The sequence below is a fragment of the Sander lucioperca genome, chromosome 10, assembly GCF_008315115.2.
Source record: "Sander lucioperca isolate FBNREF2018 chromosome 10, SLUC_FBN_1.2, whole genome shotgun sequence".
Classification (NCBI taxonomy): domain Eukaryota; kingdom Metazoa; phylum Chordata; class Actinopteri; order Perciformes; family Percidae; genus Sander; species Sander lucioperca.
In genome coordinates, this window is record NC_050182.1 from 5,526,666 (window position 1) to 5,551,972 (window position 25,307).

Here is a 25,307-nt window from a genome sequence, read left to right on the forward strand (position 1 = left end):
TGAAAAATAATCAATAATAATATTAATATCCTATTGCAGTAATGTTGTTTATTGGTTGGTCTCTGTTGTTTCAGTGAGACAGTGTAAACCTTGTCAGGAGGGCTGGGAACTCAGCGGGTCTAACTGCTATGCGTATAATAACGCTCCTCCTGCTGATCAGAAAACCTGGGAAGAAGCTCGAGAAAACTGCAGAGGAAAGAATTCAGATTTGGTTGATGTACATAATGAAGAGGAAAAGGTAATGAGAAAACTGTGGACATTTTTATGAAACAAGTATTACATTGAAATGTATTTTTTGTTCGTCTGAACACACTGAGTCTGTACACTGTAAAAAAAAAAAAAAAAACTGAAACTGAAAGAAAGGAAACACAAACATTAAAACATTACAAAAACACAACATGGTAAAAGAACATTAAAAACCTGTAACTGTTAATAATAATTGCCATTTTGAAAAAAAAATTAAATTGTTTTCACAGAAGAAGACCATTTCATAATTATTTTAAGTTCCCAAATATTAATATTTTACGTCATATGGTAAACTGTTAAATTCAAGTTATACATTTCTTAGATTAGATCAAATTTGTTTTTACAGGTGTAAATATCCTTTATTAAATATTTATAAGCAAAAATGACACAAGATTTGATGTCAAATTAAAGCTACAAACTATATTTTCATATTGAAAATAACTTTTTACAAGAAAGATATTTTACAGCATTTCTTTGGTGTCCCAGCTGCCAGATTATTACCATTTTTTGCAGGATTTTTTTTTAACATTGTAGATAACAGTGGGATTATTTAGTTAAAGTGTTTAAATATCTGATAACTGTTTCTCTCTTGTCAGGATGCACTCAATAAATACAGCGTGGGTAGTTCAGGAACTGATGGATACTGGTTTGGCCTGAGAGCTGAAGGTGGGAGATGGAAGTGGATTGATGGAAGTAATCTGACTGAAAGGTAAGAGACACATTCCTAAACACTCTGAATCATAAAATCTATCAGCCTTCATCTAAACATCATGTTCTTCCCTCAGCTACTGGACACCACAACCTCCTCCTACTGCTACTGATGGTCAGTGTGTAATGTCTGTCCAGAACGTAGGATGGAGATCAGTGAACTGTACTGAGAAAAAAAAATGGATGTGCAAAAAGAAGGCTGTATCTCTTTAAACACTGCAGTCAGACTCTGCATGATAATATCAACTGGCTTATAAATATCAAACTGTAAAGTCTTCTACTTCACTATTTAAATGTTTTGGTAGAAAACGAGAAAATAAATATTTACAGTGAATTATTTTGTAAAGCTGTTTGTGTGTCTCGTTTGAAAAAAAAACCAGACACTTAGATTTGAATACATTTAGATATTTGATTATATAGGTATGCTAATGTAAGTCTGTGAAACATACAGTGACTAGACTGAAGGGGCACTGTTATCATTGATACCTGTTGAATGAGCTTTTGTTCTGCTTTGTTAGAGATGTGATGATTATAATTTGTATATCAGCAGATTGATGACAGGGACAGACAGACTGCTCAGTCTCCTGTTTCCTATGTATCATGTAACATATATTGTTGCTACTCATTGGCCAAAATGGAGGCACTGCATCACTTGTTCTCAACAGAATGTCCTCAGAGCTTTTTTCTTCAGCATGTTAGGAATATTAATGTGTAAAATGTTTTCTATTTATCTATCTAGAAGCAAATTCATGTTTTATTACATTGAATAAAAACGCTGTGACACGTTGTTGTTTTTGTCTTGTTCTTACATAATGCTGATTGAAACTATTTTCACCAATGTAGAACAAACAACATAATTCAGGAAGTTGGAGCCTATTGAACAGGATGTGTGAGACAAGCAGATTGAAAGAAAAAATGACAATCACAACCATGAAGTGAATAAAATAGGGAACAACCTCAAATCAGAGCATCACAGTGGAGCAGACGGCCTCCTAACAGCTCTCATACAGGACTGCAGCAGGACTTTAAACATTTGTTCAGGATGAACAGAAAACCACAGGAGGAAATTGGTACTTTAAAATATTCTAATGTTTATGTGTGTGCATGTAAAACATTATCTAATGTGTCTTTATATGTACCAGGATGTTGTCTCCATTCTTTGTCTGTTTTGTAATGTTAGATTCTTCTGATGCTTGACAACAGCACCAACGGGTTTTAAAATGTCCCAATTCATTTCAAATTCCATCTTTTGCATTATGATTCTATTCACTCTACTGAACATATCGGGAATGATGAGATTTAATGTATTTGTGTCAGTCAACTAAAGAAGAAGCTGCTTATTTATCAAAGACTTATTTGGGAAAAAGCAAATAGTGTATTTTAAAAATGTGCCAGGATATTGTCTATATTTGTGTGTGATGTTGATCTTTCAGAAGAAATGGAGGAAGAAGCTGACTATGTTAATGCTCCAGTATGTACTGTGGATAAAGTGGCAGCCCCTCCAGGTACATTTCACACATTTAACATCTTAAAATAGAAGATAAAGGGTCTCTCGCGTCACATCATTATGAACAGGTAAGGAAGTGGTCTTGAAGAGGATTCTTTTTTTCTGTCTCAGTCTTGACTGTCTCTCAGTTGGACTCAGTCTCGACTACTTCAGGTCTTGGACTTGTTTCAGACTCGACGAACGTGGTCAGAGAGACAGTGTAAAGCTTGTCAGGAGGACTGGAGACTCAGCCAGTCTAACTGCTGTGAGATTCATGACGCTGATCCTCCTCATCAGAAAACCTGGGAAGAAGCTGAGAAGACTGCAGAGGAAAGAGTTCAGATTTGGTTGTTGAACATAATGAAGAGGAAAAGGTAATGAGAAAACTGTGGGAGTTTTGATGACACAACTGAGCCCTGAGGTATTTTTGACATCTTATGGTCCGCCTGGTTTTATTTTCTAATAAATCTTGTAAAACATCAACCCTGCTGTGCAGTCAATCTGTAAACATTTTTTTCAGGACAAACTGGGCTGTTAGAATATTTTTGCTGCAGAGAAGTCACTTAAATGTAAAAAAAAAGTTATGGGACCATAACGGAAATTGAATCTCACAGATATGTATTGATATCACACACACACCAATGCTACACTAGCATTTCTGTTGTCTAAAACAGTTCTCCTATCTTGGGAGTCAAACAGTGAAAATGAACATAAAGATTATACTTACATAGTGGACAAACTATTTACATTTCTTCAAAAAAGGCCCAGAGTTATGCCAATCCTCAAAACAGTAATGCCATAAAATAACGCAGATTAACGCAGATTAATCTATTCCATATTGACGTTTGACCCGGAGCCGTTCTAGCCACCATTGGACTGTAAAATGAAGGAGGGAGACGAGAATGTGCTGCCTGGATCATTAACTGGAACATTTACTTATAAAAATCTTCTTCCTGCCAACCCTGGCTACCGAAATCTGGCGCCACTGATATGTCTGCTCTTCTCTCTGATGCTCTGAAACAGACGATACAGGCAACACAAACACCGCTGCATGTGACGCTAGTTAACACTATACTCAACAGCAGCTAACGTTAGCCTACCGCTAGCTAGTAGCTGGATTAAACACGGTTACAATGCTGACAGCTAACACTGAACGGTGTAAAGTTTGACTGTGTTTTACTGTAGAGGACTGTGACTCAACAGCGGGATGTAACAATCTGCAGCTGCCGAGCTGCCGTCGGAAAAACAACACAGACGTGCGCAGTGCGTTCAATGAAAATGATAAACTACTTCTTCATGGTGCATTTGAAGTTATTGTAAATGTCCTTGGTGGTTGTTTTTGTCTTTCAACAGCAATTTACTAGTGAAATAAATGATTGTTATTGTTATACATTATTATTAAATCATTTAATTTTGACCATATGGCCTTAGCAATAAACAAGCCGTTCTTTAATGTCACCGACTGTTGTTTAGTACCCTTTGTTTTCTTTTCTTTTTTTACTTTCTTAAAAAGTATCGGTTCAGGCACCGTTAATTATGTATGCGATTAATTTCAATTAATTAATCACAGAGTCTGTAATTAATTAGATTAATTTTTTTAATCGATTGACAGCCCTAGTATTTCTATAATATATATCTTGACTTCAAAAAAAGTCTCAAAGTCCAACATTCTGTCGCTATAGTTACCTCTGTCATTTCTGAAAATGACGCCAAGCTGAGGGCAGAAAACCAGCAGCTGACATCCCAAAACCAGCAGCTTAAGGCACGAAACCAGGAGCTGGAGACACAAATACGAAACATGACGACAACTGATGATTACTGCTCCAAAGAAAATAACGGTTTGTTAGGATCCAATTAATTAAGTCAAACAATAACCAATAGAAATAATATCACAGTGCAGTTGTTTATGGTTGGTGTCTGTAGGTTCAGAGAGACAGCGTAAAGCTTGTCAGGAGGACTGGTTACTCAACGAGTCTAACTGCTATGAGATTCATGATGCTGATCCTTCTAATCAGAAAACCTGGGAAGAAGCTCGAGCAAACTGCAGCGGATATAACGCAGATTTTGTTATTGTACACAGTCAAGAGGAAAAGGTAATGAGAAGTCTGTGGGAACTTTTGACGAAATTGTGAAAGTGAAATGTAGATCATGTTGTCTGAAAACCGTTTCTCTCTTGTCAGGATATGATCAATGGTTACAGCTGGGGTAAACAAGATGAGAGTGGATACTGGATTGGCCTGAGAGTTGAAAATGGGAGATGGAAGTGGATTGATGGAAGTGATCTGGCTGTAGAGTAAGAGACACATTCCTAACACTTTGAATCATAAACTTGTATCAGCCTTGATCTAAAGGTCTTGTTCTTCCCTCAGCTTCTGGATAGGAACTCCCTTTGACGGTCAGTGTGCAGTTTCTGTCCAGGGTGTAGGATGGAGATCAGTGAGCTGTGCTGACAGAAAACGATGGATCTGCAAAAAGAAGGCTTTATGTGTTTAAACACTGCAGTCATATTCTGCATGATAATATCAACTGGCTTATAAATATGAAACTATGAAAACTTTCAAAGCTGTTTGTGTGTATCTGAAAAAACAGACACTTAGATTAAATGTAATTGAGTTAGATATTGGATTATAGAGGTATGGTGTGTCTGACTACTGACACCAACATTTAAGAAAATACAGTGACTGGCCTGAAGGGGCACTAAACTGTTAATTATCAATAACTTTAAATGTGATTTTCTTCTTCTTTGTTAGAGATGCAATGCCAGAGACCGGTTAGTAGAGGATCTTTGGCAATGCTTATATTTCCTGTTTCTATGACATTTTATTTTGTTGCTCCTGATTGGCCAACAGAGGGCGGTGCATCACTTGTTCTCAACAGAATGTTCCAGAGTCTGTTTCAATATTTACTTGTACAACTGATGGTTAAGTGTTATCTTTCTATCTAGGAGCAGTTTCATATTTTAGTCCATTACATTGAATAAAGTGTATGCCAGATATTGTTGCTTTTCTCTTTTTTTTCTCGAAAATGTCAGCACGTGTTAATCATCTAAGAGAAGGAACAACCTTATTCAGGATGTTGTAACATGTTTAATCCAGATGAGACAGAAGCAGATCTGGTCTTCAATTCAATTCAATGAACTTTATTTATCCATCAGGAAGTTCATTTGTGCAGAGCATCAGTGCATGTCCAATCCATATACCCAACAACACAACACAGTTCACATTCACACAGTCACAAGGGCGTAACTTTGGGTTCAACATTGGGGGGGGGGTTGAGATCTCCACTTTCAACACAGTCTCACTCCCTACTCGTCAAATGTCTGACACATGGCCAAGGGCCCCTGGCGTTAAGTTCCAACGAAAGAGGTGTACCTGTTGCGTTGTTTTTCGACGGGGGGGTCCGTCAGATAGACATTCATGTTAATCCCTCACCGTCAGATATAGACGAAAGTAAAAACACGCCCCCTTAACTCAAAATCTGTGACAGTTTTATTATTGGTATTTTTAGCCCAATAACAGCTGTTTTAATCAACATTTATTCACCAGATCTTATCATGATTTATATGTATTTCTTTTAATGTTATTATTTCGGTCTATTTCGGCCAGGGAAGCTGGATTGAAACTAGGTTAAAACTATAACGCTACATCTATCAACATTTATTTAGATGTTATCATGGTATTCATTTCTTTATTTTAATAATATTATTTCGGTCTTATTACCAGTGAAATATTACAGTATGCTGTAATACAGAACATTACGATATGATCCGAGCTAGACGCATTCCAACCCGATATCCCACAATGCAATGCAGGCATTCATTTCAAAGAATCAGACAGCGATCAGAGGGTCTTTAACACCAGTATCGCTTCAATGTACATATATATAATCAGTGGTTTAGTCACCAGCAACAACATGTTGCTCTGCTTTGTTCCAGTAAGTTATGCTCCGGAATACTGCGGAAGTGACGTAGTACGTACCACTCCGCGGATAAGAAAATAAAAATATATAATATTCACAAAGCCCGTCTACGGAAAGCCGTTCCACTGCCTATTAAGCCCCATTGTACCGAATTTGGTTGCAGTTCCACCAGAGTTCCACTGGGGGTGATCGCGGTCCAGTGCAAAATGAATGGGACTCTATGGAGCTAGACCAGGGGTGGCGAACCTGTGGCTCTTGAGCCGTATGCGGCTCTTTGCCTGCTCCTGTGAGGCTCTTACTGTGTGACTGGGGGCTGTGTCATTGGTTGATTGTTGTTTTTAACTTTTCTGAAACATACAGTATTTCAGATAAGTAAAAAAAAAACACATTTGAATGCATCTGCCAATACATTTGCCAATTATTTTAAAATGGAAAATAATGCAGCAGAGTTTTGAGGACAGATTCTGCAACCTGAGGAAAAACAGCAGCCACAGATCACCTTCCTCGTTAACCCTTTCACTGCTGAATCCGATTGTTTGAAAGCCCCTTTAGTGACAAATGAGTGAGAGAGTTGCTTCGAGTGGCCACAACCGAGTTCAAGCAAGACCTGAAAAGGATTGTGGATAACAAAGACTGTCAGGTTTCCCACTGAGTCAATCTAAGTGAGAAAAAAAACTATGAAAACTGCTATGTATTATGACATTATGTCATTAGATCTGGAAGACACTGTTGCTGTTGTAGTGTGGACGTGCATGTGTTGTGTGGCTTTTCGATATGGTGCGTTTTTTTTGTGGCTCTTTATACCTAACTGGTTGGCCACCCCTGAGCTAGACGGCTAAATTAGTCTCTTTCGCCTGATTGTCGTTGAGAAATCTCAGATTTGATTGTAGTTTTTGCAAGTTCAACATGGATTATAGGTCGAAAGTTGAATGAACGAGTGCTTATGTCCTTTCGATTTCTTACAGATTGAGTCGTTGTTGCCCATAACACGCTAGTATTCTGCTAATGAATGCTGATTGGTCAGTGAAGGACTGATTATGATCGGAGATCCTGCTTGACGGCATCCGAAGCAGAACCAGAATGTCAGAGTGAATATTTCGGCGTGGTCTTTAAAACATTAACAAACCTCTTTCTAGCACATGTATTAACAGGGAGAGTCTAACCTGTCAGCTGTGTTGTCGATGCCTCGAGAGAACAAAGGAAGTGACTCAGAGCTTGCCGTGAAGCAGTATCTCTGGCCGTATATGTGTATGATGTCATTGACATTTTAAAAGGCTTTTTAGAACAAAAAAGCCACTTTAAAAAAATCTAACACCCAGCAGTGTGTATTTTCTTAGCCTCCCCTTTGAATGCAACATTCAAATTACTAGACAAAAAATTATATCCTGAGAAAAGTGGATTTTGAGGGGTATAGCTCCATAGAGTGGCCTGTGAGCGCCCCCTATATGGAACTCTGGTGGAACTGCAGCTAGTTCAGAAGCCGGAAGTAACGAGAGAGTGGAACTTCTTCTCTTATTAGAAATTCTTTGATATTCGTGATATTGATGTTTTTGTCTAACGTTGTATTTGAGGATTTAAACTATATATATATATATATATATATATATATAAAATCAGTGGTTTTGTCACCAGCAACAACACGTTGCTCAGCTTTGTTCCAGTAAGTTATGCATCGTAATAATGTTTAAAAAAATCAGCAGAAGTGACGTAGTAATTACCCCTCCTCGTCTGTGAAAGAATGTTGCACGTGAGAATTTACACAATAAAATACCAATAATGAAAACAGTGTTTTATGCTGAGCACTTTGATTTGCCTTATATATACACTATATAAAAAACCTACAGTTGAGTGTTTAGAAATAGAGCCTAATATCTTGTTTGACTAATATGCATTTGTTTTGACTTGTACTGTTGTGAAAAACAAAAAATAAACTATATATACAGAGAAGCATTTTTTATTTTATTTTCCATGCATAGTTATTTAAAAACGCAATTTTCTAATTTTGCAGTTGATGAATATTAATAGCAAAGACTAAAGGGAAAAAAACATGAGCATATTTATGTGTGGGACTTAGTTTGATTTAAAATCACACTGCATTATTATTTGTTTTAAATAAATTACTTTTGAAATAATTTATGGTAGGCCTAACATTAATTATTATATTCAGATGATTATCCTCATATCAATCACCGTAGTTACAGCTTGTAGCCATCCTAACCTTTGTAGCCTTTGCTGAGACTACCTTTTCAAAATTAAGAAGGGACCAGTTTTAGGAAGCATTTTCAGGAAATTAAAAGGATTTTAGAGATCTTACAGAGTAAGATTTATATAGCTTTGTTTGGATATGTGTACATATACAACATGTGTTAAGGGCTAGTTCTGACCCAGAACGCAGAGATAACACACATACAACATAAAGCAGTTTTAAAAGGGTTTAATGAACAGAGTGTACTCAGGGAAGCAATGTAGGTTGAGTCAGGGCGGGGAGATTCCTGGCTTGTCCGAGGTTTAAGGCGAGCCGACAGAGGTGAGTCCAAGTTGTTTCAGGACACAAGACGGACAGGCTGAGGTGAGTACACAGAAGTTCACAGGAGGTTTTCCAAGGTGGAGGATTAGGCTTGGACAGCGAGACTGGAGGCTTGCAGGCACAGCGGGGGGAGCAGCAGGTCAAGGCGGAATCTAGACAGAGACACAAGGTAAGTTTGAACACAAGATAACATGGGCAAAACTAAAGGACAACTGGAACTCAGAGCCAAGTTACCACATGGGTTGTAGATAACGAACTAGCGCCGAAGAGGTGATCAGCCCGGGTTTAAGTATTGCTGGGTTGACTCTTGGAGATTAGCTGCAGCTGTGAAGAACGGCTGTGCAGAGTTGAATCGGCCACGCCCCTTGACCTAAAACACAGACAAACACAGACACACAGGGAAAGATGCCCAAAACAGGGCGGAGACAGCAACTGACCATAACAACATGTGTTTTGGCATTTTTGGCACAGTTCTACCTCAGCCTATATACTGCACACAGACACAAGTACTTTTGCATATTTTGCTAAAATAGAGACCTGTGGTGCCATGCCAACAATCTCATTCAACCATTTTACAAACTGAGGAAAGAGTCGTGACATGGGTCAGAGGGTATCCAGCTTCCCTGGCCGAAATAGATATGGGTTGAACCCAGTCTCATGTCAGTTCATGATACCATCACGATATTGTGAAGATTTACGTGATGTTGTCACGTTTTTTAAACTAATGTATTTCAATGGGAAGCATCTTTTATTATTATTATTTTGGTCTATTTCGGCCAGGGAAGATGGATTGCTTTGTTGTTTATTGATATTTTTAAAACTATAACACTACATCTATCAACATTTATTTAGATGTTATCATGGTATGCATTTCTTTATTTTAATATTATTAATATATTATTAATTATTAATATTATTTCGGTCTTATTACCGGTGAAATATTACAGTAAATAAGACAGAACAGTATTCATATTTTTGTCTAAAGTTGTATTTGAGGATTTAAACAATAAAGATAACAATAATATTAAAATACAGTTTCATGTATTTGTCTCATGTACTGTTTGCTCGGTTGGCCGGCCGGCGGCAGCAATCTGAAATGGAATGAAGCCCATTCACGGCAGACAGCAGAAACACAGGAGTCGAACATGTCCCCCCACCCACCCCGGAAGAACTACAAGTAAACTGGCTTTGTAACAGCTTCTGGGCCGCGTCTATAGTGGGAGTTGTAGTTTTAAAGTATATTGGTATATTTCTCATAAGTAGAAGTTGGCAGTGTAGAATATGAGATACACCCTGGGAATTTTTGGGGATGGGGAACACACTGGTGTCATCAGATTTTAAAAATCAAATTGTTAAAAAAAACATTCTTGATCGGCAGAAACGGTTTTTCCTTGTTTGGGATCCGACTGGCCAGCGTATTTGAAAAAGTTAAACTTTGTTGTCTTTTTGACATTTTTCCCCTGAGTGAAATGAGGCTATAACAGCAATCTCAACCAGCACAAGCGCTTGTGTCACTTAAAGTGCAGCGCCGCGCTGTTGAAGTGCCGATCCCCTCCCTCCGTCCCTCTCCCCCCCCCACCCTGAAAATTCATCTCAAAACGCATCGAAAACGCAAACACAAGATTTTTGTGAAACTTCAATGGGGAATAAAGACTAACATTGAACACTACACAAACAGTAATTTCTTTTTTTCATTTAGGCGATTCATTTTTTATAGTGACACAGGAGGTGCCGGATCCAACTTCGGATATGCCGGAACATGTTCCGGCGTGTTCCGGCTCAAATTAAGCCCTGATTAGATCCAACAATAATAATATCACAATGCAGTAATGTTGTTTATTGTTTGGTCTCTGTTGTTTCAGGGAGACAGTGTAAAGCTTGTCAGGTGAACTTTGATCTCAGCGGGTCTAACTGATATGTGTTTTATAATGTTGCTCCTTCTGAGCAGAGAACCTGGGAAGAAGCTCGACAAGTATGCAGAGGAATGAGTTCAGATTTGGTTGTTGTACATAGTCCAGAGGAAAAGGTAATGAGAAAACTGGGAATTTTAATGACAGTTATTAAATTGGAATGTATTTTCTGTAATGTATTTTCTGTAGGTCTGAACACACTCTCAATATGTAGAGTCTGTGAATCTGACATTGTGTTTTTAAGTATAGTGTTTAAATATCTGATAACTGTTTCTCTGTTGTCAGGATGCACTCAATACATACAGCGTGGGTAGTTCAGGAACTGATGGATACTGGTTTGGCCTGAGAGCTGAAGGTGGGAGATGGAAGTGGATTGATGGAAGTAATCTGACTGAAAGGTAAGAGACACATTCCTAAACACTTTGAATCATAAAATCTATCAGCCTTGATCTAAACATCATGTTCTTCCCTCAGCTACTGGACACCACAACCTCCTCCTACTGCTACTGATGGTCAGTGTGTAATGTCTGTCCAGAACGTAGGATGGAGATCAGTGAACTGTACTGAGAAACAAAGATGGATCTGCGAAAATAAGGCTTTATCTGTTTAAACACTGCAGTCAGACTCTGCATGATAATATCAACTGGCTTATAAATATCAAACTATTAAGACTTCTACTTCACAATTTAAATGATTAGTTTTCAGAACTAAAAATGTACAGCGGTTTTATTTTTATAGAAAAAGAGGAAAAGAAATATTTACAGTGAATTCTTTTTCAAAGCTGTTTGTGTGTCTCGGAATAAAAACAGACACTTAGACTTGAATACATTTAGATATTTGATTGTATGGTAATGTAAGTCTTTTTCAAAAATAAATGTACAGGGGTTGTATTTTTTATACAAAAAAAGAGAAAAGGATATATTTAGAATCCATTATTTTTAGAGCTGTTTGTGAAACAGACACTTAGATGTAATGTACAGTTGAATTAGATATTTGATTTGATAGGTATGCTTATATAAGTATGTGAAAATACAGTGACTAGACTGAATGGGGACTAAACTGTTAATCATTAATACCTGAATTTGCATCTGTTCTACTTTGTTAGAGATGTGATGCTTATAATTTGTATATCAGCAGATTGATGACAGGGACAGACAGACTGCTCAGTTTCCTGTTTCCTATGTATCATGTAACATCTATTGTTGCTACTCATTGGCCAAAATGGAGGCACTGCATCACTTGTTCTCAACAGAATTTTCCCAAAGTGTTTTTCTTAAGCATTTGATGCAAAGAATGTTCATATGTAAAGTGTTTTTTCATTTATCTGTCTAGAAGTAAATTCATATTTGATTAAATTGAATAAAAACACTGCGACACATTGCTGTTATTGAGTTTTGTTTTTTTTTTTACATATGGCTAAATCCCCAAGTCAGAACAAACAACATACTGTAATTCAGGAAGTTACAACATCATTGAACATGTTGTGTGAGAGACAGGTAGAAAACTAAAAAAATACTTGAATACAAAAGGGAACAACAAGAAAGCAGAAGTCGACTAAAGACCATCACAGTGGAGCAGACAGCCTCATACAGGACTGCAGGAACATTTTAAACATTTGTTCCACGCTGAACTTAAAAAAAGTGTGTGTGTGTGCGTGCGTGCGTGCGTGCGCGTGCGTGCGTGCGTGCGTGCGTGTGTGTGCGTGTGTTTGTGTGTGTATGTGTTTTATCTACTCAGGATGTTTTCTACAGTTCTTGTGTGCTTTGCAATGTAAGATGCTTCTAAATGCTTGACAACACCACATGTTTTTAAAATGAAAATTCTTTTCAAATTCCATCTTTTGCATTCTGTTGAACACATTGGGAATGATAAGATTTAATGTATTTTTCAGAGTAAGTCGTGGGAAAAAGCTAGCCTGGCACCCTCCTACATACTTCCGCTCAATTTTCATTTCCCTTCAGTACTACGTCTGGGTTTGAGGTATATTCTTGGGTTTTCTCCGTTCAAATCTTTACTGGTCCAATCAGCGAACAGAGGGAGTGGTTGAGAACAATGACATTGAGGTTGTGCGCTAGTTTGAGTTGTAGTTCCATAATGGCGGCGGAGAAAGATGTGAGCGAAGCCAATCAATCTGTTGTGGCAACGCTGCCGAATATCCAGAAGTTAAAGCTCGAGCAATGGTGGCCATGATGTTGTGGCCCTCCTCCCCACGGGGTTTGGGAAAAGTTTGATTTTCCAGCGCACTCCGTTAGTGGTGAAGGAGTTGGCTAAAGCTAACCAGGGGCGGACTGGGACAAAAATTCAGCCCTGGCACTGTAGTCACACCAGCCCACATTACCATGCAGCCACACCCACGGACACGTGCATTCACTAATTACATTTGTGTACAGATGGTGAAATAATATAAGCAGTACCTTATGTAACAGATTTTTAAACATTTAATGTAAGTAACTGGCCAACAATGTTTAACAAATGTACACATACTGTCTGTCTGTTTATGCCGTTTGTATGCTGTCACTGTCATTCTCTACAATATGTTGTTCTTTGTTGTCACTGTCTGTCTGTTCGACTGTCCGTGTTTCTCTCTGTTGACACTCTACATATTGTCTGTCTGGTTCTCCATCTTTTCATCTGTTTTTAACTCTCTAACTCTGCAATTTTAATATGTTTTTGTGGCTGTCTGTGATACTTCAGGGTTTTTCCTTGCTCAGAATTGGCCTTTGGGGGAACACATAAAGCAGGGGGGGGGGGTCTGGTCTCCTCCAGGAAATTTTGAGGGTAAAAGACTTCAATTCCTGCATTCTAATACATTTCTGGGCACCAATTTATGGTAAAAACGTCTATATTTATGGCACGGAAATCACAAAATTCTGGTGGCAGGTAACAATTTAAAATACAAAATATAATGGAATATTATTATATTCAGTAGTCCAGTAAGGGGGCTTTCACACCCGGGACATGGGCCGGATACAACAACACTTGACTCCAAAGTCCAGTTGTTTAATTATCATGAACAGAGCTTTATGGTAACTTTTTTTCCTCAAGGAGCACGTTTTGCTCCCAAGTTGAAAAATGTAGGATTGACTTACAGAGGCTACTGCTTTTACTGCTAAATTGTACAATAACACAATCATGTTATGGATACAAAACGTTGTGAAGTGTAATGTTTTCTACATTCTATTGATCAAAAATGATCAGTGATGTTGAGCCTACAGTGTAATGGACCACCACAGTTCATGCATACATGTGAACCGCGGATTAATTGCAGAGTTTAACCTTCATAGTGTAAAACGTGACACTACGTGAATGGGGCACAGCAGAAAGACGGAGCAGAACTTGTTCAGGGTTGTCATGTGTACTCCTATAGGCCTACACTTCGCATCAAGTGTTAAAACCAACTGTACCAAAACAGTGAATTGGACTACTATTTAACGCAACAACGAGACGTTTTTAACCGGTAATGAAACCGGCTGCAGCGGCTTCTCGCTGCTGTAGCCGGTCCCCCAGAGCCTCATGATCACCAGGAGGGTCCGGTACAGCCTGAACCCTGCAAACGGAGATCCTGTTTGAAGGTGACGTGCTTGATTTTGACTGAATGTCCCAATTTGAGTAACTTCTGATTGGGTCGGTCGGCCCAACTCGGGACCAGGCCGGCTGTTGCCAACTGGCCAAATGCTTAATATTTATTATTATTAATGTTATTATTATTATTATTATTATTATTATTATTATAACCATAGTGAAATCGTGCAAGCGATAAAAACCCGTCCTATGCGCTGTCGGCCTGTAAAGACAATTTATTTGTATATAAAAAAAAAAGAATCTGACCGGCCCACATTAAAAACATGGTCCGGCACCTCTGGCATTTGCCAGATTGCCAGATGGCCAATCTGAAGCTAACACTAGAGATGCTAAGCCTACGTCACGACCAAATGTTAGTGTTTGGTTATGGCAGATCCAGAGTGGCTCTGGGCAGATCCAATAGTTTTAAACTTCAACAGAGTACCCACCTTCAAGGAAGTTAACACTTGTCAATGGGGAGTGGCCAGACTCTGCCAGACTCTGGTCCTGGTAGGACCAGGCTAGGAAAAAACTGCTTATATATCGACTTTTTAAGAAAAAGCAAAGATTGTATTTTAACAAGTCGGACTTAGTTTGTCTAATGGGTCTTCAGTCTCAGCAGAAAGGTATTTGATTGTGATAAGAAATGTCACAGTGAAAAGCTGTTGTTGATAGATTAACTGCAGCAGCGTGAGAAGATGTTTCAGACAAACAGTGAGGGTTAAATCCATCACAATTACTCAGCATTAGCTGCTAACCAAACAACTACAGGCTCCGCAAACCACCGACTCTTTCAAGAAGGGCCTAAAAACCTTTCTTTTTAAGCAAGCATTCTAGTACATTTTGTATTTGTTTTGCTACTGTTTTTAACCTGTTTTTAATATTTTACTCTGCAGAACTTGTTGAAAGCACTCTACTCTAACACAGAAAAGTGCTCTACAAAGAAAACTTCAAAGCAGAAGTAAAATACATATTACCATCTGTGTGGATTTTAGTTCTGCTTTAGCTTTGTATCAAGGGCCAACCAAGCACGGCAGGTTTTTGCAGATTTAAAAAATAAATGTAATGTTTCTTTTTCTGCAGGTAGAAACTTTACGAGCTTCTTTCTGTGTAGACGTACATTGTTGATTTTTGCTTCTGATGCTTTGCATGACGGCCAGCAACTGATTTTACAATGTTGATCATAAAATCCATCTTTCAATCATGGTTCCTCCTGTGTGCTCAACATACAGTATTGGGAGTCAAACTGCATCTAATAATATTGTTAATATCAACGAAGTACCTTGTATGATTGATATATTTATTAATTGATTGAATATAAACCTTGGCTGAACAAAACACATAAGTTAAACACATATTCGACTGTGTCTTAAACTACATTTATATGAGCATTGGTGAGTACAAAAAATAGTTTTCTTTCTTACAGCAAAAGTGTGATAATGTGTGATGTTGCAGCTGTATTTCCACACAGAAGTTATGTCAATCAAGTATCAAAACCACTCTAGCACCACTGTGGTTGTGCTTTTTGGGTTATTGTGGAGTCAGTATGAATTGCGTTTTTTTAGGGAAGGCCTAAAAAAGTGAATTTTGTTTTTCTAGTTCCTATTTGGACATGCCTTCTCTAGTTCTTACAATGTTTTAAGATGGTAATAGGGAATTTTTTTTATAGATTTGATTTAGGAGTTTAAGATATCAGATCAATAATGACTTATTGATTTCTGATTTAGTTTTTAGGCCTAAAAAGGGGAACTAAGATGTGGCTCAATTTTCTCTTTTGGCACCAAAGACAATTATCTCAGTCTTGTCTTTGTTTAGTTGCATAAGTTTTGGTACATCCAGTCATTGATTAGGTCAATGCATAGACACAGTAAGTCTATGGTGGCAAAGTCACTTGATATATATGGTATAGATATGGAAATGATTGTGTTTTTGTGTGTTATTAATCTTAGTGGGGGCATATATAGGTTGAATAAGAGAGGTCCCAGAATTGAACCTTGAGGTAACCCACATGTCATGTCTCTTCACTCTGATGTGTAGTTTGCGATGGAAACAAAACAGTCCCTGTCCTACAATCTTCTTTCCAGCTCTCAGCGAAGGCGGTCGCTTTTTCTCCCTCTCCCTCCCAGGCCTACCCTGCTATCTTGTCTTGTGTTGTCTACTGTTAACTTTTTAGAGACTCTCCCTGCAAGGCTCTACAAATACCTAAAAATCATGGAATTGATTAACTGGTCTCTCAACGCAATTGTCACTGTATTCTCGAGGAGGAGCACTGGTTCGGGTGAGCCAGCATGTCCTGACGGGACGTTTGCTGCGGGGTATACGATGGACGGCTGGGAGAAACGGCGTGTCGTGTGTCTCTCTGCTCTTTCCGTGGAGGACGTTGAGGATATCTACCTATTTGGAACCCTGATAACTGGAATGTTGCTGATTGGAGGATGCTTCGCTCTGGTTTATCGAAGAATTGGAAAGACTTTGGTAACTGTCCAAAGCCCAAGGAAGCTGCCTGGCCTGACTAAAGCTGTCGGAAAAGCGATCAGTTTGCAAACTGGGACTATTAATCGCGTGATGGAAACCAACATGGTAATGACCCGCGGCTTGGTTACCATCATGAGGAAGGTCATGGATTTGGAAACTAAAATTGACCAGTTGAACAGTGTGTAGTTGGACAATAGAATGAATGTTTAAATTAGAGCAGCCATTCGTGTAGACAAAACACATTTTATCTTTCGGCTCCCTTATCATGAACGGCCTTGCCAAGGCCATCTCTTGGAACAAACAGTCACCCTGTTGGGGCTCTGCAAGCGAGACTCTCTTGGTTCCTCCCCCGTCTTCCCCACTGCCTGCTGATTGTCGTATCGGCTCTGGACTGTTCAAGGGTGTCACCACGGCAACGTGCTGTGTCACCACGGCAACGTGCTGTGTTATCGCTATAACATTCTGCGGACTGGGACACTAGTGGGACTGCCGGGCTGTGCGTTTCTCAGCAGGCCAAACTCCCCAACCTACCCTCCCCCGAGTCCACGCCTTCGCCGCTAAATGTGCAACTGTACATTTATGTTATGTTATGTTCAGCAGTGCAAATGTACTGCTTGTGTGCTATGTGCTGAGGTGTTTTTTTCCTGTTCCCACACTGTTCTTATCTTTATGAGGATAGTCTGGGAGTTGTTTTTTTTCCCCCTCTCCTCTCCTCATGTCATGCTGTATCTGTCCCTGCTATGTTATGTTATGTATGTGATTATTATTATTATTCAGTCAACTAATAAGCAAAATACCAGTGCAACAGTGCAAATATACTGTTTGCGTGCTTTAAATGTGCTCCTGCGAGAGTTGTGTTGAATGTTTTGGATGTAAAGCGCTTTGAGCTGCAATCGATGTATGAAAGGCGCTATACAAATAAAGCTATCTATCTATCTATCTATCTACAAATAGGACCTGAACCAATGTAAAGACGGTGCCAGAGAGTCCAACCCAATTTTCCAGTCTGTCTAAAAGTAATAAATGGTCAACAGTGTCTGTAATGTAGATAATGGGTAGATACTCAGTCTTGGTGCTAGTTGTAGGGTTATCACTAAGTTCACGCAGGTGTGTCGGCCAGAACACCACTTAAGGCCAAATATCCTGTGAGTAAATAAATGAAGAGCTGAGAGATGTTCCTTTTCTGTTTATTTCTTCCTTGTTCCTTTTATACATTTGAGTGTGAGTGTGGTTTCTATAAACAGAGAAACAAATACAAATGAATAAAGAAACATATGTATATACTCATTCCTCTTTAAGCACTAATATACATTACCAAACATAAATAAACAATAATCAGCATATGGCTATATACCTCTTAAACTCCAAGAATATAAGCAGAGAAGAGGGATTCAAACACTTATTATATGGGATTCTCATAGATTTTCCACCATCCGTTAAGTTACTGCTAACGTAGACAGCACTTCCTGTTATCTATGATACGCTTTAAAGCCTCCAACTAAGTAGACGGCTTGATGCCTTTATTGTGAAAATCCCAGACCGGATGTTATATTCCGTTCAAGCTAGCAAAGTCTCGATAGAGAAGCCTCAATAGCGGCACAGATAACACTATTCAACACCACTAATTACTTATTTTACTCAACCACAAAGTACTGAACAATTTCAACAACAAATATAAAACGTATCAACATGTTTAAACACAATGTTACATATTCTGACCCGACCCGACGTACTGAATCGGGTGAGCCGAAGGCGACAAACTAGCTTGAATGAACGTGGCTATAATTAGCACAGTGGTTGCGTAGCGTGGCGACCCCTTAAACTCTTAACTCTCGTCCACATTAAATAGCAGAAATGAAAGCTGGTCTAACAAAGAAATACAATATTACGAGTGGTGCAGCAGATATACTTACTCTTCTCATTTACGCACACTCTGAAGAAAATGCTGCTCACAACTACACTCCAACTGACCGACTATCTTACTGCTAATTAACCGTGTGACGTCAGCTATAATATACCAACCAGCACGCACTTTGGCTACCCTGTTATAAGCACTGAATAAACGAGAGTAAACATGAAGCATAAAAAATATGGTCAACTGTACTAAATAATTGCAACACTAACATAACTTTGGGGCCTTTTCTACAGTGTCACAGTGTCAAAGGCAGCCCTAAGGTCTAGTAACATTAAGGATGGGGTCAAAAACCTGATTAAAATGTGTCAAAGAGATCATCATTTAACATTCTTTGATCTAATAAGTATGTCAGGAGTGATAGAGACTTTCAAGAAAAATACAGAGATGATCAGACAGAGCAACATCAATAGCTGTAACAAATGATGACCCCTTGTGATGAATACATTTAAGGTATGGCCCTGATCGCTGGTGGGTCCAGAGACATGTTGAGACAGTCCAAAGGTGACACGTAAGTTACTATGTTCTTTAGCACTGTTTTCATTTGGGGATATCATGTAAAATGTAAAAACCACCTGATATTGACAGACCGTCATATTCCTTATGGACAGCAGTTCAGAGAATTCATCCAAAAAAATTGAATACTTTGCAATCTCTGTACAATCGGGAGTAAAACATGAAAACATTCCAGGACAGCAGCAGCATATCTAAATGATACCTGTTTACATTGAAACAAGTCTGAAAAAATTATAGCTACTCCTCCTTTCTTATCAAGTCTGGAGGCATCGATGAAGTTAAAATTTGGGGGTGCTGATTCAGTAAGGATGGCCACTCCAGTGATATGATTACCTTGTAGGGGCATGGACTTTCTCAAGCAGCTATGGCAGCATGTTGAATGACAAAGTCAAAAACACTATACACAATGAATATTTGCTGATCATATTCAGCCAGTCATGAATGCAAATTACTTTTTCAATCAAAAGCAGAAGTTGTTCTTTTCAGACTTACAGACTTATCCTAACAGAGGAACCAACCAGTTCTCCAATGAATATGCGCGGTGGATTAATTTCAGCAGTACTTCTCTGTCTGCAAGTCAGGCAGAACTCAACAGAGCGACGGTAACCATGGCGGAGGAGGAGGTTAACTACGCTTCGGTTGTATTCAAAAGTAACAAACATCCTCCAACCCAAGGTAAGTTTAGTTTTTTTTTAAATAGAGTTTATCAAAAATACACAACTTAAAAAGTATCATGCTATCAGTTTGAATAAGATACTGCATCTTTGTTCATGTGATCATATGCAATGTTGATATCTTGTACTGGTATTTTCTTCACTAATACTGAATAGAAAATACAGTTCTGATCAGAATAGTGAATCCAAATAGGTGCATAATGTTGGTGATACCGGTAGAATAGAGTCTAACTGTAGCATATTTAGGATCCGTTATGGAATTTAATTTGATTTTTGTTCACTATAATCGTGTTAAATAGTGTCTAACAGTGTATTAAGATCTATTTGGTTTCTACTTAGAGCATATTTTGGTATAATAGTAAAGTATATACTGTATATATTTTGGGTCCAATAGTCCTACGGCATTATATGTGGTTTCTAATAAGGCAATAATGTAGGTGTATGGTGTGTAATTAGGGTATAAAAATAACATATTTCTAGTTTTTGTCTAATTAAATACAACATACTTACAATACAAACTCATACTAAATACATACATACTCATACAATTCAAATCAATCAATCAATCAATCAAGCTTTACTTGTCATTGCATGAATACAGTGTATTTAAAACAACAAAATTCAAAGTGCCGCTCCAGATCAGTGCTTTTAAAAAGATAAATAATTAGTAAAATATCTAAAATATGTAACAAACAACCCCCATCCCCTTCATATATTCCACTCTCTCTTTTCTCTCTCCCACACACACTCACCCATCCAAAATTGACTGACACCCTCCCATCCCTCCCAGACAACACACACCCTCCCGCACACATATGCATAAGTTAGCAGCAGTTTTAGGCATAAGAAGAGAAGAAAGGTTTGCAGATGAGGTAATGTCCAGAGGTAGTGTGGTTGGTTATGACAGGGGATGGGAGATGGGTTGGGGGTGGGAAATGGCCATTTACTGCACAGGGTTATTGTTTGTTCAGTGTACGTATGACCCAGGGGAAAAAGCTGTTTGTTAGTCTGGCGGTGCGTGCTTTCATTGACCTATAGCTCCTGCCAGAGGGAAGCAGGTTGAACAGGTGGTGAGCAGGGTGGGCAGTGTCTTTGAGAATGGATCTGGTTCTGTTGAGGTAGCGGGAGTTGGCAAGCTCTTCCAGGGAGGGCAGAGGGCAGCCTATGGTCTTTTGAGCTGTGCCTATGACCCTCTGCAGAGCCCTACTGTCTTCCGCCGAACACCCCGCATACCATGCTGTGATGCAAAAAGTGAGTACACTTTCAATGATTGGCCGGTAGAAGGACACCAGCAGCTTCTGTTCGAGATGGTTTTTCCTCAGAATTCTGAGGAAGTGTAGTCACTGCTGGGCCTTCTTTGTTATTTCTTTAATGTTTGTGGTCCAAGAGAGATCTTCAGAAATGTGTACTCCCAGAAATTTGAAAGATGGAACCCTTTCCACACAGACGGCGTTCAGGTGGAGTGGGGCGTGGGCTGTGCTGTTTCGTCTGAAGTCTACGATGATCTCCTTGGTTTTTATTGTGTTCAGCAGTAGGTTCGTAGACCGATGCTGATCATGTTTGTACGGCTATATAAATTATGCACAATCTTCAACTGCTAAGATTGACTCTGTCCTCTGCATTGAATTTTACTTTCAAACTTGAATCCTTCTACCAACTAATCCACTAGAATGGCCCATTTTAATTTAATTTCAAAGAAGTTTAACTGCAGTTACCATTCCCTGAACTCATGTTGGATTTAAACTGATAATCTTTTGTTTAGTATTGCCTGTTTACAGTACGTAACCCACAGTGGAGATTCCAGCCAGACCACAGCTACTTAAACCCAGTCAGGAAAATGTATATCCAAATATTTAAAGTGTTAAAGTATTTCCCCTTAAAAGGCAGAGTTTCCTCTTTTCAATCCAATCCAATCCATTTTATTTATATAGCACATTTAAAAAACAACAGGTTTACAAAGTGCTGGACAAGAAATAAAACATAAAAAACACATATAAACACATAGAACAACATAAGACCACACAGTTATCATGCTGGGTTAAAAGCCAGGGAATATAAGTGAGTTTTAAGACGGGATTTAAAAGATTCGAGGGTCAGAGCCAATTTGACCTGTGGACCTAGCTCATTCCACAGTTTAGGCGCTGCAGCTGAAAAAGTGTGGTTGCCCCTTGTTTTTGGAGCGACCAGCCGAAGTTGATCAGTAGACCTAAGTGACCGTGAGGGGGTGTAAACTTGTAAGAGGTCTGAGATGTAGCGAGGTGCCAACCCATTCAGTGATTTAAAAACAAACAATAAGATCTTAAAATGTATTCTAAAATGGATCGGGAGCCAATGTAGCGAGGCCAGGACTGGTGTTACAGTGAGGAAAATAAGTATTTGAACACCCTGCTATTTTGCAAGTTCTCCCACTTAGAAATCATGGAGGGGTCTGAAATTGTCATCGTAGGTGCATGTCCACTGTGAGAGACATAATCTAAAAAAAAAAATCCAGAAATCACAATGTATGATTTTTTAACTATTTATTTGTATGATACAGCTGCAAATAAGTATTTGAACACCTGAGAAAATCAATGTTAATATTTGGTACAGTAGCCTTTGTTTGCAATTACAGAGGTCAAACGTTTCCTGTAGTTTTTCACCAGGTTTGCACACACTGCAGGAGGGATTTTGGCCCACTCCTCCACACAGATCTTCTCTAGATCAGTCAGGTTTCTGGGCTGTCGCTGAGAAACACAGAGTTTGAGCTCCCTCCAAAGATTCTCTATTGGGTTTAGGTCTGGAGACTGGCTAGGCCACGCCAGAACCTTGATATGCTTCTTACAGAGCCACTCCTTGGTATCCTGGCTGTGTGCTTCGGGTCATTGTCATGTTGGAAGACCTAGCCTCGACCCATCTTCAATGCTCTAACTGAGGGAAGGAGGTTGTTCCCCAAAATCTCGCAATACATGGCCCCGGTCATCCTCTCCTTAATACAGTGCAGTCGCCCTGTCCCATGTGCAGAAAAACACCCCCAAAGCATGATGCTACCACCCCCATGCTTCACAGTAGGGATGGTGTTCTTGGGATGGTACTCATCATTCTTCTTACTCCAAACACAGTTAGTGGAATTATGACCAAAAAGTTCTATTTTGGTCTCATCTGACCACATGACTTTCTCCCATGACTCCTCTGGATCATCCAAATGGTCATTGGCAAACTTAAGACGGGCCTTGACATGTGCTGGTTTAAGCAGGGGAACTTTCCGTGCCATGCATGATTTCAAACCATGACGTCTTAGTGTATTACCAACAGTAACCTTGGAAACGGTGGTCCCAGCTCTTTTCAGGTCATTGACCAGCTCCTCCCGTGTAGTTCTGGGCTGATTTCTCACCTTTCTTAGGATCATTGAGACCCCACGAGGTGAGATCTTGCATGGAGCCCCAGTCCGAGGGAGATTGACAGTCATGTTTAGCTTCTTCCATTTTCTAATGATCGCTCCAACAGTGGACCTTTTTTCACCAAGCTGCTTGGCAATTTCCCCGTAGCCCTTTCCAGCCTTGTGGAGGTGTACAATTTTGTCTCTAGTGTCTTTGGACAGCTCTTTGGTCTTGGCCATGTTAGTAGTTGGATTCTTACTGATTGTATGGGGTGGACAGGTGTCTTTATGCAGCTAACAACCTCAAACAGGGGCATCTAATTTAGGATAATAAATGGAGTGGAGGTGGACATTTTAAAGGCAGACTAACAGGTCTTTGAGGGTCAGAATTCTAGCCGATAGACAGGTGTTCAAATACTTATTTGCAGCTGTATCATACAAATAAATAGTTAAAAAAATCATACACTGTGATTTCTGGATTTTTTTTTTTAGATTATGTCTCTCACAGTGGACATGCACCTACAATGACAATTTCAGACCCCTCCATGATTTCTAAGTGGGAGAACTTGCAAAATAGCAGGGTGTTCAAATACTTATTTTCCTCACTGTATATGTTCATGCTTGCGAGTTCTGGTTAAAAGACAAGCGGCCGAGTTTTGTACTAACTGTAAGCATGAGAGAGAGGTTTGGTTAAAGCCAATGAAAAGTGCATTACAGTAGTCGAAAGTAAGTAAACGAGTTGAAATAAAAGCATGAATCACATGCTCAAAGTGCTTACAAGATAAAACAGGTTTAATTTTAGCTAAAAGCCTCAAGTGATAGAAACTTGATTTAACAACATTATTTATCTGTTTATAAGTTTAAAACCATTGTCTATTTTGACACCCAGATTTGTGACTATGGGTTAGCATATTGTTGCAGGTAGCCCAGGTCAACGGGAAGAATATCATCGGTCCGACTGGGTCCAAACACAATGACCTCAGTTTTTTCTTCATTTAGATTTAAAAAGTTAGAAGCCATCCAGGCCTTAATATCTTTTAAACACTCTAGTAGAGGTATGAGGGAGTTGTTTTCACCTCTTTTGAGGGGAAGATATATTTGAAAGTCGTCCGCGTAGAAGTGGTAGGAGATGCCATGCTTTCTAATTATGTTTCCTAGGGGGAGGAGATATAGGGAAAAGAGAAGTGGTCCAAGAATTGAGCCCTGTGGAACACCACAAAGAAGGGGGGCAGTAGATGAACCAAAATCCCCAAGCTTTACTGAAAAGCATCTCCCAGACAAATAGGACTTAAACCACTGCAAAGTAGTGTCCCTGATACCAACACAGTGCTCTAGACAGGAGATAAGAACTGCGTGGTCAACTGTATCAAATGCAGCAGTGAGGTCTAAAAGCACTAGTATGGTAGAATTGCCAGTGTCAATGGTTACTAAGAGGTCATTAAAAACTCTTAAAAGTTGAGTTTCAGTGCTGTGACATGCTTTAAACCCAGATTGAAAAATCTCAAAAATTCCATGTACATCTAAAAAAGACTGCAGCTATAGAAGTACAGTCTTCTCTAAAATTGTTGAGATAAAAGGAAGCTTCGAGATAGGTCTGTAATTGGATAAAACCGAGGAATCCAGATGTCTCTTTTTAATCAGGGGGTCCACAACTGCTTCTTTGACATATGTTGGAACGACACCTGCTGCCAAACTACTATTTATGATTTTTTGAACAATCGGGCCAATAGTCTCCCAGGCTTCCTTAAAGAGGCGAGGGGGCACAGTGTCAGTGGGACAATATGAGGGTTTTAGTTTTGTGACGATTTCAGTGAGATTTAAAAGCGACACAGGCTCAAACTGGTTGAGGACAGTTGAGCAAGTGCTAACTATGGGAGGGTCAAAAGCGGGGGATGCGATATGGGCTCTGATAGTGGCAACCTTGCCTAAAAAGAACTTAAGAACATTTAAAAGTTTAATAAAGAATCAATAGTTTTAAAAAGGACCAGAGGTTTATTAACATTTTGGGAGATAATGTCA

At 39.1% G+C, this 25,307-nt stretch overlaps 3 protein-coding genes across 5 annotated transcripts in view; all 3 read left to right on the top strand.

The window, feature by feature from the left end:
• Window positions 1–25,307, top strand: part of LOC118496018 (CD209 antigen-like protein C) — a 331,629-nt gene that overhangs the window by 251,490 nt on the left and 54,832 nt on the right. The gene's annotated exons all lie outside the window — the stretch shown is intronic.
• Window positions 1–25,307, top strand: part of LOC116037832 (low affinity immunoglobulin epsilon Fc receptor-like) — a 57,275-nt gene that overhangs the window by 6,308 nt on the left and 25,660 nt on the right. The window contains exons 5-7 of one of the 3 annotated variants that reach the window (XM_036006035.1): window positions 75–238; window positions 843–955; window positions 1,032–1,240. The exons of the other annotated variants lie outside the window; for them this stretch is intronic. Coding sequence (XP_035861928.1) covers window positions 75–238; window positions 843–955; window positions 1,032–1,167 — 413 coding nt within the window. The 3' untranslated portion in view covers window positions 1,168–1,240. Of the gene's footprint in view, window positions 1–74; window positions 239–842; window positions 956–1,031; window positions 1,241–25,307 lie in introns of those variants that run through there. 3 annotated transcript variants of the gene reach the window in all.
• LOC118496019 (C-type lectin domain family 17, member A-like) lies at window positions 10,842–11,480 on the top strand. Its single transcript, XM_036006045.1, has 3 exons — window positions 10,842–10,911; window positions 11,081–11,193; window positions 11,270–11,480. The coding sequence occupies exons 1-3, from the start codon at window positions 10,870–10,872 to the stop codon at window positions 11,403–11,405; spliced, it is 291 nt and encodes a 96-aa protein (XP_035861938.1). The 5' UTR covers window positions 10,842–10,869; the 3' UTR covers window positions 11,406–11,480.